Raw genomic sequence first — 14,904 nt, 5'->3', positions numbered from 1 at the left:
GCAAGTGGAATATATGTCTTTCAGTTGCAGATAGAGAATAACATTGTAACAAGTTATTTGCATTTCACAGGATGGGAAAACTGCTGAAGACCTTGCAAGAGCAGAGCAGCACGAACATGTGGCCAGTCTTCTTTCAAGACTCAGAAAGGTGGGAAATCCTATGTGTTGATCTGCAATGATATTACACTATTACCTATCCTTACTCTTTTATCAGGGATAACAATTGACCAAGATGATATTTCAGGAATACTACCAACTGCTAGGAATCATCTCTTCCTTTTTTCTTGTCATTCCATTTTTTGTTTATTTTTGTTGGTTTTGGTCCAGACATGTAATTTTATCAATGTGGGGGACTCCCTAGTATGGAAATTCATCCATTAGTTAAATTGTTTTGTTTTTTTGTGGGGGTTTTGGAGGCAAATGGGGCTGAGTGACTTGCCCAGGCTCACACAGTTAGTAAGTGTTTGAGGCCAGATTTAAACTCAAGTCCTCCTAACTCCACATTAGTTAAATTGTTGACAAGTTGCCAAGGGCCCTGATAAGTTAAATGACTCACCTAGGATTCCACACCTCCTTTAGGTCACAGGCAAGATTTGAGCCTAAGTCCTTCTGACTCCTAGGCTGGTCTTCTGCCACTGCTGCCTTTTTGTCAGGATATAAAAAACAAAATGTATTGATTGCTTACTGTGTATCTACCCACTTGTTGCACATTCAGAGTTAAGATAGTTTTGCTACTGTTAGAAGGCTATGTTTTGTCCTTCTGCTTAAAACTCAAAGAGGAAGAGGAGAAAAGCAACCTCCTTTTCTTCTTTCTCCCCCTTCTCAGGGTTTGGAGCTCCCAAATATCACTTATATTTCCTTCCTGGAGGAGCACTTCTAAAACTGGTTAAAGATTCTTACTTTAAGATGACTGTATAATTTGAAATATTTTTAATTCAATAAAATTAGCTGCAGAGGGGCAGCTAGGTGGTGCAGTGGATAGAGTACCAGCCCTGGAGTCAGGAGGACCTGAATTAAAATCTGCCCTCAGACACATAACACTCATTAGCTGTGTGCCTCTGGGCAAGTCATTTAACCCCAATTGCCTCGTTTAAAAAAAAATAAATAATAAAATTAACTGCACATTTATAACAGTAATTCCTACAAAACAATCAGATAACCAGCAAGAGCAGTCTACATTCAAGCTTATCAATAAAAGGGGAAATGACATCTTGACTTTGTATTCACTGTAGAGCTTAGAAGCAAGAGTTTTACACTTTGGATCCATGTTCTAATGTTTGCAAAGCATATTAGAAGTCAGAGAGCTGGGAGGTAACTTTGAGATCATGTGTTGGTCAGTATTCATTCCACAGAGGGGTAAACTGAGGACTAGAGAGGTTAAATGACTTGTCCACAGCAAGTGGGCACACTTGTCACACAGCTAATAAAAGGCATGTCTTTTGACTCCAAAGTCAATCTTTTTTCTACTGCATCCCTGTTGCCCTTTAAAAAAAAAAAAAACCCTCTTCACTGGCCAAATTTACTAAGATGAATGAGGATTAAATAAATAAAGATTGAATTGGCAGAAGAACTCTCTAAAGAAGGTAAAGTACACCATTACAAACAATACATCCAGGCTCTATTTCTAGCAACACTTCACACCGACTATTTAACCTCTGACCTGCTAGTATTTAGCTCACAACATAGTAGTTTCCCATGAGGATATGCACTAGTAGGCTGCAGCCCTTTGGTTCCCATGTACCAGTAGCTTCCCCTTTTTACATTCCTTAACTGTACATCTCACTAAGGAATGAGAATGGAACACCTAGAGCCAGCCTTATAGAATTGGAAATTTATGAAAGCACTTTATAGAGGAAAAACCTGAGACCCTCAAAATGCAAAGGTCTCTTGATCCTTAGACTCATGTCCCAGAATAACTCATTTCGTTTTAATCTAGTTGGGAAATGTCTTGTTTCTATCTCAGGCATACATGAATATTTGTAAACACTATGCTCCCCCCACTTTTTTCTGTGTAGTATAATTCCATTAAGACAATTAGGTGACATAGTAGATAGAGCACCAGGCCTGGAGTCAGGAAGAACTGAGTTCAAATCCAGCCTCAGATTTACTAGCTGTGTGATCATGGGCAAGTCACTTATCTTTGTTTGCCTCATTTTCCTCATCTGTAAAGATGACCTGGAGAAGGAAATGGCAAATCACTCCAGTATCTTTGCCAAGAAAACCCCAAATAAGGTCGCAAAGAGTTGGACATAACTGAAGTAACTGAACAACAATAATCCCATTTGGGTTTCATGTTATTTGGAAGATCATTCACCTTCCCACTTCCTTCTTTCATTTATTCATTCAAAAATCATTAAGCTTGGACTGTATGTCAGGCACTCTGCTAAGCCAGTAGGAATGCAAAGACAAAGACAAGAGTCTTTGCTCTCCAGGAACTTATATCCTGTTGACAGAGAATATCATATACAAAGGAAATAAAATACAAAGTAAATTGAGTATGCATAGGGATGTTGTAATTGATGGAGTGAGAGGGATAGGTATAGGCTTCCTGTGGCAGGACACATGAGCTAAACCATGAAGGAAGTGAGAGATTCTATAAAGCAGGGGTGTTAAGGAAGTACATTCCAGACATAGGGGATAGAAAGCCCACATAAAGGCAGGAAGATTGGAGTTAGAATATTGTGTGTGGGAATCAGTTTGGCTGGAATGTAGAATGCAAGAAGAAGAATAACATGTAATAAACCAGAGTGAGACCAGATTATATAAGACTTTAAAAGCCAAACAGAAGACTGTATATCTTATTCTGAGTTCACATCTGGCCCAGACACTTAGCTGTGTGACTTTGAGCAAGTCATTTATCTTGTATTTGCCTCAGTTTCCTCCTCTGGAAAATGGGGGAAATAATAGTACCTACCTTCCAGGGTGGTTGTGAGAAACAAATGAGATAATAACTATGAAGTTCATGGAGTGCCTGGCATATACTAAGCACTATATAAAGTTAGCTGTTACTATTATCTTATTTCAGAGGCCAGAGAGAACCAGTGGAGTTTCTTGATTAAGGGGACAACACAGTCAGATTTATATTTTAGAAATCTAAATTTAGGTTCAGCTATGTGTCACAGTGGATAGAGCACCAGCCCTAAAGTCAGGAGGACCTGAGTTCAAATCCAGCCTCAGACCAAACACATGACACTTACTAGCTGTGTGACCCTGGGCAAGTCACTTAACCCTAATTGCCTAAAAAAAAAAATTTTAATTTGGTAGCTACATGGAAGACTAAAGAAGGAAGTGTCTAAATGCTGAGAAATCAATTAGCAGGTTGTTGAAAGAGTTGAAAGGTAATGAGGGCCTAAACTTGAGTAGAGTGTGTATGAGTAGAATGTAAGGGGGAATCATCAGGTAGAATCAACAAAACTTGGGAATTAAGAGGTGAGGGAGTGGGGATAGTGTTGAGGAAGACTCTAAAGTTGTGAACATGGATGACTGAGAAGACTTCTGCAGAAATAGAGGAAGTGAAGAAGAGAGAAAATTTGGGGGAAATGATGAGTTCTAGAATGCACTCCCTCCTGATCTCTGCTTCCCTCAATACACAGTTCAGGTGCTACCCCATATGCAATAACTTTCCTGATTCCCCAATTTTTAGTGCTCTCTCCCACTTGAAAGTTTTTTGTATAACTTTTATATATTTTATATATTTTATACTTAGTTATTTTTCCACATATGCATTCTCTCCCCCACCAGTAAAATAGAAGCTCTATGAAGACAAAACTTGTTTCATGTCAGTCTTTCTATCCCCAGCATCTCACACAAAGCCTTGAGTATGGTGAGTGCTTAAAAAAAATGTTTTTTGGGACAGCTCAGTGGTGCAGTGGATACAGCACTGGCCCTGAAGTCAGGAAGACCTGAGTTCAAATGCGGCTTCAGACACTTAACACTTACTAGCTGTGTGACCCTGGGCAACTCACTTAACCCCATTGCCTAGCTAAGAAAAAAAAAATGTTTGTTGAATTGAATTCAATGGGTGGACCACAGAGTAGAGAGTAAAGTTGCCCTGGGGAGTTTGGATGGGTTAATATCAGTCATCCAGTGAGCATTTATTAGGAGCCAGGCACTGTGTTAAGCATTGGGGATACAAAGAAAGACTGAAAAAAACCCCCGAAAAACCTTGCTTTTAAGGGGCTCACAGTCTAATGGGGGAGACAAAATGCAAACAACTACGTAGAAACAGGCTATATTCAGGATAAATTGGAGATAAAGAAGAGAGGGAAGGTACTAGGTCATGTCAGCTGGGTTTTATGGATTTCAGAAAATGATAGGTTTGGAAAGGTTCATTTTGCCTTCCCTGCTGTGTGTACATGTCACATGTCTAAACAAGAAGTGACATGGATTTATTTTTGAAAATGTCTTCCCACAATGTTATATTATTATTTATACTTGGTTATTGTCTGTGGGAATTTTGGCTTGAAATACAAAGGAAATCTCTTATTTAAAAGCAAAGAATAAGCAAGTGGTTCTTTTTAACCATCAACTATCATAACTCATCTGTATAATTGTATAGTTCTGGACTCTAGGACAGTCCATTTGTAAGAATCTCAGAGTCATAGAATCTCAGAATTACAAGGGACCTCTGAGGGCATCCATCCAACCACTACATGAAACACAAATTCTTTCTGCAACATCTGAACACAACTTCATCATCTCCCTTAGTCAAAAGTGTTAGGAAGCAATAATAGCTATGTTCACCTAATCAAAGGGCCCTTACAGAGGAAGAAACAGACTTAGTCGAAGTTATGGAGCTATAAAGAGGTCCTTATATATAAGGTCCTTAGAAAGGACCTAGTTCAACCTTTTTATTTTCAAATGAGGAAAATAAGGTACAAAGAAGTCACATAAAATCTATATGTACCACCAAAGACCAAAACTAGGACTAATGGAATGGGTAGCAAGGTAAAGAGGGAGAATACAAAAAAAGAATAAGACACCTTCATATAGCATACAGTCTTGTAGGGTAAATGATGTATACAAATTACTTTAATACAGGGTCTGATGTGAAAAGTGCAGTAAAAAAGGCATTTTGTATTATAAGAGTTTGGAGGATTGGAGAAGTTACTTCAGACCGAGAGTGGATCAGGGAAAGCTTCATAAAAGAAGTGGTATTTGAGCTATATCTTTCAGAAAAACTAAAAATTAAATAGGCAGACTTGGGAGTATCTATAGACACTGATAGAGAAACAGGAGTTATTACTATTATTAATTTCAGGTGTCTCAATATAAGAGAAGAATTCTTGGAAACTAGAATAGTTCAGTAGTGGAATGTGACGTCCTAGTACCTGATCAACTTCGCTTCACTAAAAATATTGAAACAGAGACAGATGATCACCTGACTGAGATGCTGAAGAAGGTATTCTTGCATTGACTAGGAAGCTGAACTAGATGACTCCCAGGGTCCCTAATAACTAAGCTTTTGTGGTATGTAGCACATAGAAGCTTAAGTAGCTGGAGGTATGAGTGTAGGCAGTAACTAACATGTTCAGAATAGCTTTTTATTTATTTGTATTGAGATCTCAACTGAAGTCTATATGTGAAACCCAATAGTTTAAATAAGGACCACTTACCTATGAAATAATGAATATGTTCTTTAACACAGGTTTCACTGTACTTCCCAGCATGTGTACATTCACTCAATTACCACAATTCCCTCAAATATAAACATTGTGGAACATAATCCACCAGCTTCTAAAATTCCACTAAACCCTCAAAGAGAGAATAGAAACTCACCCATATAACCTGGTGTTTGGATAAATAAGCTCCATAAAACATAAGTATAATTATTTTACCTCCGGGTTCTAGCTAATATATTCTTTCCATTGGCCAGCACTGCTTAAGAGAACTTCTCATTTGGTTGTGTAGCTCCACGAAATCCAAGTTTCCACACATTTTCTTGTCTTTGTGTGATGTTTACCACTTCAGAAACCCTTATGTTGGTGCAGTGAACCACTGAGAATGCTCTTCCAGTTAATCTTTAAGCACAAGTAAACTGCAGAAACATTATTCCCAGTGTAGCTCACGTCACCTCAAAGAAACCCTTCTTCTGTAATATTGGCAAGGCTCTCAATGCATATGTGCTTTATTGCTTGATTAGCCAACTCCATAGGGAAACTTCTTAATTCTTTAAAGCTATGCTACTTCCCAGAGAGCTATCCCTTATTTTAAAAAAAAAAATGTTGGGGGCAAGAGGGAACAATTCATCAAACTAGTCAACATTTTAAAAATCTGACAATTATATGCAATGAACCACACTCCAGGCCCCATCTCTGCAAAGAAATAGGATGATGTGACTTTTCATATTTTTCCATATTTGGGAGCCAACTTGTTCATTACAATATCTCATCATTCAATTTTGAATTTAGAAAAAGAAATTCCACCACTTTCTTGGTCTATCTATTACCAGTTCATAGAGTTGATTTATCCAATGTTGTTAGGCACAAAAAGTAGATGGAGAGAAAATAGAACTCATTCTGGGTTCTGGATTTATGGCTCAATTAGTGTTGGAAATTCTCAGTGTAGGAACCTCCTACACCCATGCATATTGGCAAATCACAGTAATGTAATATACTTAAAGAGCTGGTTGAGGCACAGAGAGGATAAGTGACTTGACCATGGTCATGTGTCAGAGGAAGGGCTTGAACCCAGGTCTTACTGATTCCAAGGCCAACTCTCTAGCCACTAATGATTGGTATCGAGGTAGCACATTGCAAACATTATCTCATTTGACCCTCACAAACAGCCCTGTGAAGTATTACGGATACTGTCTCTGTTTTCCAGATAAGGAAACTCAGCCTCTGAGAATTGGTATCAGGGGCATACAGAGTAAAAGATCTTTCAAACTACAAGCCCATGAATCTCTTCATTGTGCCATGCCGCATTAGCATAATAGATCATTTAAAATAGTAAAATAGTTCACAAGTCATACATTCTTTACTTTGGAAATCAGTTGTCTTTCAGCTTTATCTTGCTAGCTGTGGTTTTCCCTGGCTAATGTTAAAATTATAATCGCTTGCTTTCTCTAAGCATACAGCAATCAAATGTTGTGATATTTGGAATGGTAACCAGGACTACATTCAGAAGTGAATGTATATGTGTCTGAGGGGAGGACAGAGGAGGGCTGCCCAAGATTGAAAATGTAACACTGATAAATTCTGTATGGATAAAGGCTAGTTGTATTTTGATACAGAAAGAACTATTCATCAGTTTTTGTGATTGCTTTGTCCTTTCTGCCACATGTGGCCCATCTCCAGTCATAGTTTTCAAATATTTACACATCTTTTCCAATTTGAAACTTGAATTACAAGGAAATTAATTCTCTCCTCTCTCCATCTGTCCTCACATAGCTACCACAGAGATATTCTTAAATCTGACTATGTCATTCCTTTGCTCAGTAAATTGTAGTATAGGGGTGGGGAACCCGCAGCCTCGAGGCCACATGTGGCCCTCTAGGTCCTCAAGTGTGGCCCTTTGACTGACTCCAAACTTCACAGAACAAATCCCCTTAATAAAAGGATTTGTTCTGTGAAGTTTGGAGTCAGTCAAAGGAACACACTTGGGAGTTGTTCTGTGAAGTTTGAATTCAAAGGGCCGCACCCAAGGATGTAGAAGGCCACATGTGGCCTTGAGGCCACAGGTTCCCCACCTCTGTTCTAGTAGTTCCCTATTATCTCTAGAAACAAATGGAAACTCATCTGTCTGCCATTTAAAGCCCCTCTAATCTATCTTTAACCTACCTTTCCAGATTTATTATACTTTTTTTTTAAACATTTCTCTTATAATACTCCTCAGTATCCTACTGGATAGAATGATAGACTAGTAGTCCAGAAGACCTGAGTTGAAATCCAGCCTCAGACATTAACCAGGTCACGTTAATGTGACCTGGGTGATTCACTTAACCCCTCTCTACCTCAGTTTCCTCATCTGCAAAATGGAAGTAATAATAATTATAATAGTACCTGCTCCCAGAGTTGTTGTGGGAATAAATGAGATAATATTTGTAAAACATTTTACAAACCTTAAAGCACTATATAAGTGCTAGCTAATTCTAAATGCATGCTCAGTAAATAGAACACTAGACCTGAAGTCAAGAAGAACTGAGTTCAAATGTGGCCTCAGACATTTTATGGCTGTGTGGCCCTGGGCAAGTCACTTCACCTCTCTCTGCCTCATTTTCCTCATCTGCAAAATGAGGATGATAATAGCGCCTACAACCCAGGCTTGTTATGATGATAAAATGAGATATTATTGGTAAAGTGCTTTGCAAACCTTAAACCTCATATAAATGCTGGCTAACTCAGTACAGCCAAACTGTCCTCCTTGCTGTGTATCACCCCACCCCACCCCCATTGCATTCCCCAACTCCATGCCTTTACCAGGCTATTCCCTAGCACCTAGATTGGGATCCCTTCTTGCTTCTACTTCTTAGAATTCCTAATTTACTTATAAAGCTCAGTTCAAATGCTGGCTCTAATATAAGACATTTCCCTATGTCCTACTATCAATACTACTTTCAAGAGCAATCTAGCATAGCTCTAACTGTCCATTTTTCCTTGTTTTGAGACTGTGTCTTTCTACAATTTATACCCCTATTTAAAAACAGCTGTTATGCATATGTCCCCCTCAATCTTCTCTAAGCTAAACATTCCCAGGGCTTTCTGTAACAGGTGGTGTTGTAATAGTAATATCTGCCTACCACTACCACAACCCCATTCATTTCCCTCTCTCTGCAAACTAAAAAAGCAGTGTAACTTAACCAGAAAGGGAATGTAGTATGTAATTTGGCCACCAGGTGGCGATAACCTCAAGCTACCTATGAAGTGAATTCACCAGAGGACAGCCACATGTCTTGGCTTTTGCAAAACGTGGTCTCTCCCCATTACTTACCAGAAGATACTCATTCTACAAACCAATTACACTATTCATCCTCCCATGCCCAGGTGGCACAACCAGGCATGGTAGTGGGAACATTGGCCCCGATTCAATTTCTAGGAATATAGAGAAGAAGAAGAAAAAAAAAAGAAAGAAAATAATACTCTGAAATAATAAAATTATGAAAATCTCTATGATCCTGTCCCCACTCCATGTGTGGGAAATTTTCTAACTGTGACACAGCTATTAAGTGTCTGAGGCCAGATTTGAACTCACAAAGATGAGTCTGCCTGACCCCAGGCTTAGCACTCTATTCTCTGTGCCACCTCGCTGCCCCGGTACATAGTAGGTTTTAATAAATGCTTATTGATTGATTGATTAATGGTGACCATACATATTTTTATTGGATGCCGTAAAATTGTAAAGAAATTGTTTCACTCAATCATCTCTACCACAAACTTCCTCCTAACTCATAGGTGAAGAAAAAAACAAGGAAAACTATGTCTTTGGAACTCTACAAGGTCAACTCAACAAGCAGGTGGAGAAAATAGGATGGAGATTGCCTTCAGTGAATCTAACAACAACTAGGGATTTCAGTCTAGTCCAGGCACATTTCAATCTGGTCTCCACCTCACTGCATCGCATTCTGCTTTCCCCGCTGCTCCAGATATCTCACCTTAAGATCTCTGCCATCACTATCACAACTCCAAGACCTGTCTCATCTTTTCTCTATTACTAAGCCCAGCTCAGGCTGCAGCCGCAGGTGGTTACCATCTACTCCCCACCAGAGACTTCTTGTCTCTGAAGTCTCCCTGCCCTCATCCTCAAGGAAAGAATGAGAGAGCAGGCATCTCTCCAAGGGCAAAGAAAGGGAAACTTGGGGATTCAGGAGGGTCCCTGCCATACTACAACAGGATACCAGCTTCAAAACATATTGTCATTATTCTTACTTTCTCCCCACAGGAATCTTAAACTCTGCCCCCGAAACCGTCCTGGGCTCTGTGAAGCAAACTTTTGGCTTTACATACTCAGAACCAGACTTCCATCTTATTTTCTAGTACCTAGCTCCAAACCTGACTGGTGATTCTTTACCTTCTAACTCCCCTTTGTTCTTGTCTTCTCCTTTTTCTTAAAATGTAAACACCTGGAGGGCAGGGGCTGTCTTGCTTGCTTATACTGGAATACCTAGCACATAGTAAGCCCTTAAAAATGCTTCTATCTATCCATCTCTCTATCTTCATTTAACATGATCCTAGCTGTCTTCCTTCTGAATGTCCTCCAATCATTGGCATCCTTCCTAAAATGGAGCACCCAAAACTGAACACAGTGCTTGACCTGAGCAGATTATATTGGGACTGTCATCTTCCTCATTCTGAATACCATGTACCTTAAGATTACATTAGCTTTGGAGAATCACAGTGTTTATTTCTATCATCCTGTTTCTGTTGATTGTACCATCACCCAGCTCCCAGTGACACCTGTTCATAACCTCAGAATCATACTCTTCCCTCCCCTTCCACCTCCCTCCCCTTCCTCTACTGCATTGTCTGGGGTGTTTCGGCTCTGTGTCACCTTCTTTCCACTCCTGTGGACCACTGGCCACGTGCAGGCTCCCATCACCTCTCACAGGTTACAGGAGTAGCCCTGCTTCCAGACCGTTCAATCCATGCCCATTCAATCCACTGCTGGCAAAATAAACTTCAGTACTAAAGCCTTAGTCCCACACTTCACTATGCTTAAAAATTTTCTTACCATTTTCATATTAGCCTTTTGCCTACTCACAGCTGTATTTCTGTATAAACAATTGGGGCACTGCTAGAGAAAAGGAAGAGGGGAGGAAGGATCTGAATGATGCCATAATCCTAAAGAATGCCAAACCACGGTGTGGCTACTGTTTTAGTGTTTGCTTTTCTTGGAGAAGCTAATTAGCTTTATAGCATTATCTACTCAGAAAAGATCCCAAAACACAAAATAAAATAAAAATTCCCTCAGTAAAATATAAGCTACTGAAGGGCAGGTACTGTTTTCTTTTTATCTTTGTATCTCAGTACTTTGAACTTGGTAAGCACTTAATGAATGTTTGCTAAATTTAGTCAAAATATTCTTACTTAAAACAAGTCAAAATCTAAGCAACCAGCATTTGATATAAACACAGGATAATGATAACAGCTATTATTTATATAGAACTTTAAAGTTTGCAACATGCTTTGTAAATATTATTTTATTCTCACAACAACCCTGGGAGGTAGTACTATTATTATTCTCATTTTACATTTGTGGAAACTGAGGCAGTCTGAAGTTAAGTAATTTGCTCAATCACACAGCTGGTAGGCGTCTGAGACCGAATTTGAATTCAGGCTTTCCTGACACTAGTTCTTGCACTTTATCCGCTGTTTCACCTACTTCTCCAGCTAACCCAGGAGAGTTCTTCTCTTAGCCCTCCCTTGTTACCACCAGCCAGTCCGTGATTTCAAGGTGTTCCCAAGTCATCACTTTATTATGCTTAATGTGGGATAGATATTTATACTTCCTCATGAAGGAAACAGGGCAGTTAGGTGGCACAGTGGGTAGAGTGCTGGATCTGAAGTCAGGCAGACTCATCTTCACAAGTTCAAATCTGGCCTTAGACTCTTACTAGGTGTGTGACCCTGGGCAAGTCACTTAAACTTCTTTGCCTCAGTTTCCTCATCTGTCAAATGAGCTGGAGAAGGAAATAGCAAACCACCCCAATATCTTTGCCAAGAAAACCCCAAATGGGGTCATGGATAGTCAGAGAGCACTGAATAATAAAGGAAACATTGGTAACAACAAAGCAAAAGCAACATGAAGTAAAGTTATTACAGTTGAGATAAGAAAAGCTTCTACTAGGGTAGCAAAGCTTGGTCGCTGTGACGTAGGATGTCTTGAGGGTAGAACTTGAGATATGGAATCAAAAGATGTGGATTGCTACAATTAGCTGTGTGATTTTGGGCAAGATTTTAGATCTCAGCGGATTTTGTTTTGTTTTTTATGTAAAATGAGGGGATTAAACTAGATGGTCTTAACATCCTATGATTCTGTGGTTTCTAAAACTGGCTTACATATAAACATTTCCTCCATTCTAAAGGAATTTAGAATTCCTTTCAAATACTCATGACTTATTCTAGCATAGAGATGACTGGAGTCTTAAAAGCTGTGCGTTTTAGGTGCAGATTCTAGCAGACTCGAGTAAACTTAAAAATTTCCAAATACATGTCAAGCAACAACATAGGTATCTATTGTCTGAGAATGAATCTGATTAAATTCAGAGAGACTCATCAGCAGAAATTTGGCCCCCCATACAAAAAATGTGGGCCGTAACAACCCTTGAAACAGTGGAAAATGCAGAATGGTCCTCAAGCATTAAATCATAGGACCACAGAGTTAGAACTTGAAGAGTCCTTACAGGCCATTTACTTCAACCCCCTCATTTTACAGATGAAGAAACTGAGGCCAAGAAAAATTAGGTGACTTGGCCAAGGTCACGAAACTAGTAAGTAACAGATTCGGGATTTGAACCCAGGTTTTCAGAGTCCTATTTGACCTATAGTTTCTGTAGTGGGAAAGAAAAAGTGGCAGAACTTTTAGAACTTTATGATTTATAAAACATTTTTTAAAATATATCATTTTATCCCCACAACAATCTGGGAGGTGAATATTATTATTATTATTATTATTATCATCCTCCATTTTACAGATGAGGAAACTGAGGCAGTCAAAAGTTAAGTGGTTACACAACTAGTCAATGTCTGAGGCCAGATTTAAACTGAGGTCTTCATGACTCCAGGTTCAGTGATCTGTCCACTGCCACCTACCTGCCTCTATAAATAAAATTATGAAGTCAGAAGATTTAAAGAAGTAATGTCTAAGTTAGGGGTTCTTACCTGGGATTTATTGATAGATTTCAGGGGGTCCATCAATCTGGATGGGGAAAAAATGCTATCTTTTATCTTTACTAACTTTTGATTTCCTTTGTACTCCTATGCATTTTATTCTGTGCATTGAAAACATTATTCTGAGAGGGGTCCATAGAATAGGGCTCACCTCATTGCCAAATGGATCTCTGACACTGAAAAGATTAAGAACCTCTGCAGTAAGTGGATATATGATTCAAAAGTGGATGAGTTTGAGGAACTGGTTTTGTAATGTGCCCGAAGCCAACAAGATGCATCACTCTGTGGGGCACTTTGTCATCCTACCTTGCAGTCCACATGATGAACAAGAGCAAACTGACCACAATGAAGATGTTTGCAGTTTGTGCACCAGCATCATTTGCAAAAGGGATGAAGTTGTAGGAAAATTCTGTTAATAACAGCATCCTCTGAGTTGAAATATACTTTGATTCTGACTGAGTGAAAAAGTTGACACAGAGAAGTACTATGTTGGCATAGGTGGGGCTAAGAAGTGAAATAAGGCAAAAGCATTTAGCTAATCCAAAGACTCACATGAGATGTACGCATCATTAATAATTTCTTAAGGAAGAGTTGGGAAATGTGTGTAGTTGAGCACCAAACATGATAAAATATGAAAAACTACAGTTATCTCTTCCACATCAGAGGGTTAGGAGTGTGGTACCCCGTAATCTGGAAAATCCATGTGAAATTTTGTGGCCTTCCCTTCACACCAGAGAAGTCTGATTTTTTTTTCTTTTATGGGGTGTTTACAGTACCTTATTGTAAAATTTGGGTTAAGTATTTAGTTATAGGCTATATTATACAATATAACACACATATTTTATGCATTTCTGAGTTTCTGAACTTTTTCTGTGTCATCAGTTGACTTTTGCACGTCGTATGTGGCTTCCGCAAAACTCCCCCAAAATTCTCATTTAATTTCTTATGTTGACCTGAAATGTATTGAAACTGTGATGGGGAAAATTGCAATGTGGAAGGGATAATTGTATATAGGGGTTCTTAATCTGAGGTCCTTAAACTTTTTTCTTAATATTTTGATGATTATTTTAATTAATTGGTTTCTTTTTTTAGTCCTAGATACAGTATTTTATGCATTTAAAAACATTCTGGGAAGGGATACATGGCTTCACCAGACTGCCAAAGGACTCCATTACACATAACAGGATAAGAACTCCTGGGTTAGAACAATGATCAGAATAAATACCAAATTAGAAGAAAGAATTAAGATAAAGAAAGAAGAAAAGCTTCCTGTGAAAGATGAGATTTTAGTTGGGACTTAAAGCTGGAAAGCCAGGAGGTAGAGGGGGGAGGGAGAATTTCAGGCTTGGGGGACAGTCAGTGAAAATGCCCAGAGTAGGGAGATGCAAAGTCTTGTGCAAGGAAAACAGTGTCACTGGAGTGGAGTAAATGGGAGTGGATATAAGAAGACTAGGAAAGTAGGAGGGGACCAGGTTGTGAAAGGCTAGGTTATTACAGTAGTCTAGACAGGGAAAAATTATAGACTATTCTAGAAAGGTTGCAGTGGGAATGGGAAAATGATATTTTGATGTATTAGGGATGCCACTGATATGAGTACTCCCTCCACCAATACAAATCGCAACCTTCTCATCCTATTTTATCATAGATAATCCAGTGAGCATCAGATGCTTTCCCCTGGTTCTTTTTAATAACTTGAGGAGTAAAGATATACTACTTGGACTTCCCAGCTATTGTTTTTCATTCTGACTCTGTGACCAGTCTACTTCCTTTTCTGGTGTTACATTTTCCTGATGATGCTAATTTTGGTTGGTGTGGGAGGGGCAGGGGAGGGAGGCCTACCGAAGTTCACATCTCTCTTAATAACATGATTTGGTTGTTGCAAGTCAGATGCATGACAGTTCTGACTCTTCACATTAGGGGAAATAGGGTTGAGAGTGGAAGTGTTCTTTAAGCTGTAAAAGGTTTGCATTTTTTTCCCTTTTCCTTTTTTATGATCACTGACTCAATAATCTTAGAAACCTAGCTGCTTATCTTCTTAGCTAGAGTGAAAATGGCATTAATAGCTAAGACTAAGCCC

The 14,904-nt window shown here is 39.0% G+C and overlaps 1 protein-coding gene across 3 annotated transcripts in view; it reads left to right on the top strand.

The window, feature by feature from the left end:
- Window positions 1–14,904, top strand: part of DAPK1 (death associated protein kinase 1) — a 241,678-nt gene that overhangs the window by 194,135 nt on the left and 32,639 nt on the right. For all 3 annotated transcript variants that reach the window (XM_027874778.1, XM_027874777.1, XM_027874779.1), the window contains exon 19: window positions 71–148. In XM_027874778.1, coding sequence (XP_027730579.1) covers window positions 71–148 — 78 coding nt within the window. The remainder of the gene's footprint in view (window positions 1–70; window positions 149–14,904) is intronic.

Source organism: Vombatus ursinus, unplaced genomic scaffold, assembly GCF_900497805.2.
Source record: "Vombatus ursinus unplaced genomic scaffold, bare-nosed wombat genome assembly UNPS02014807.1, whole genome shotgun sequence".
Taxonomy (NCBI): Eukaryota; Metazoa; Chordata; class Mammalia; order Diprotodontia; family Vombatidae; genus Vombatus; species Vombatus ursinus.
Note: the sequence above shows the minus strand (reverse complement) of the source record. Positions and strands in the feature narration are given on the sequence as shown.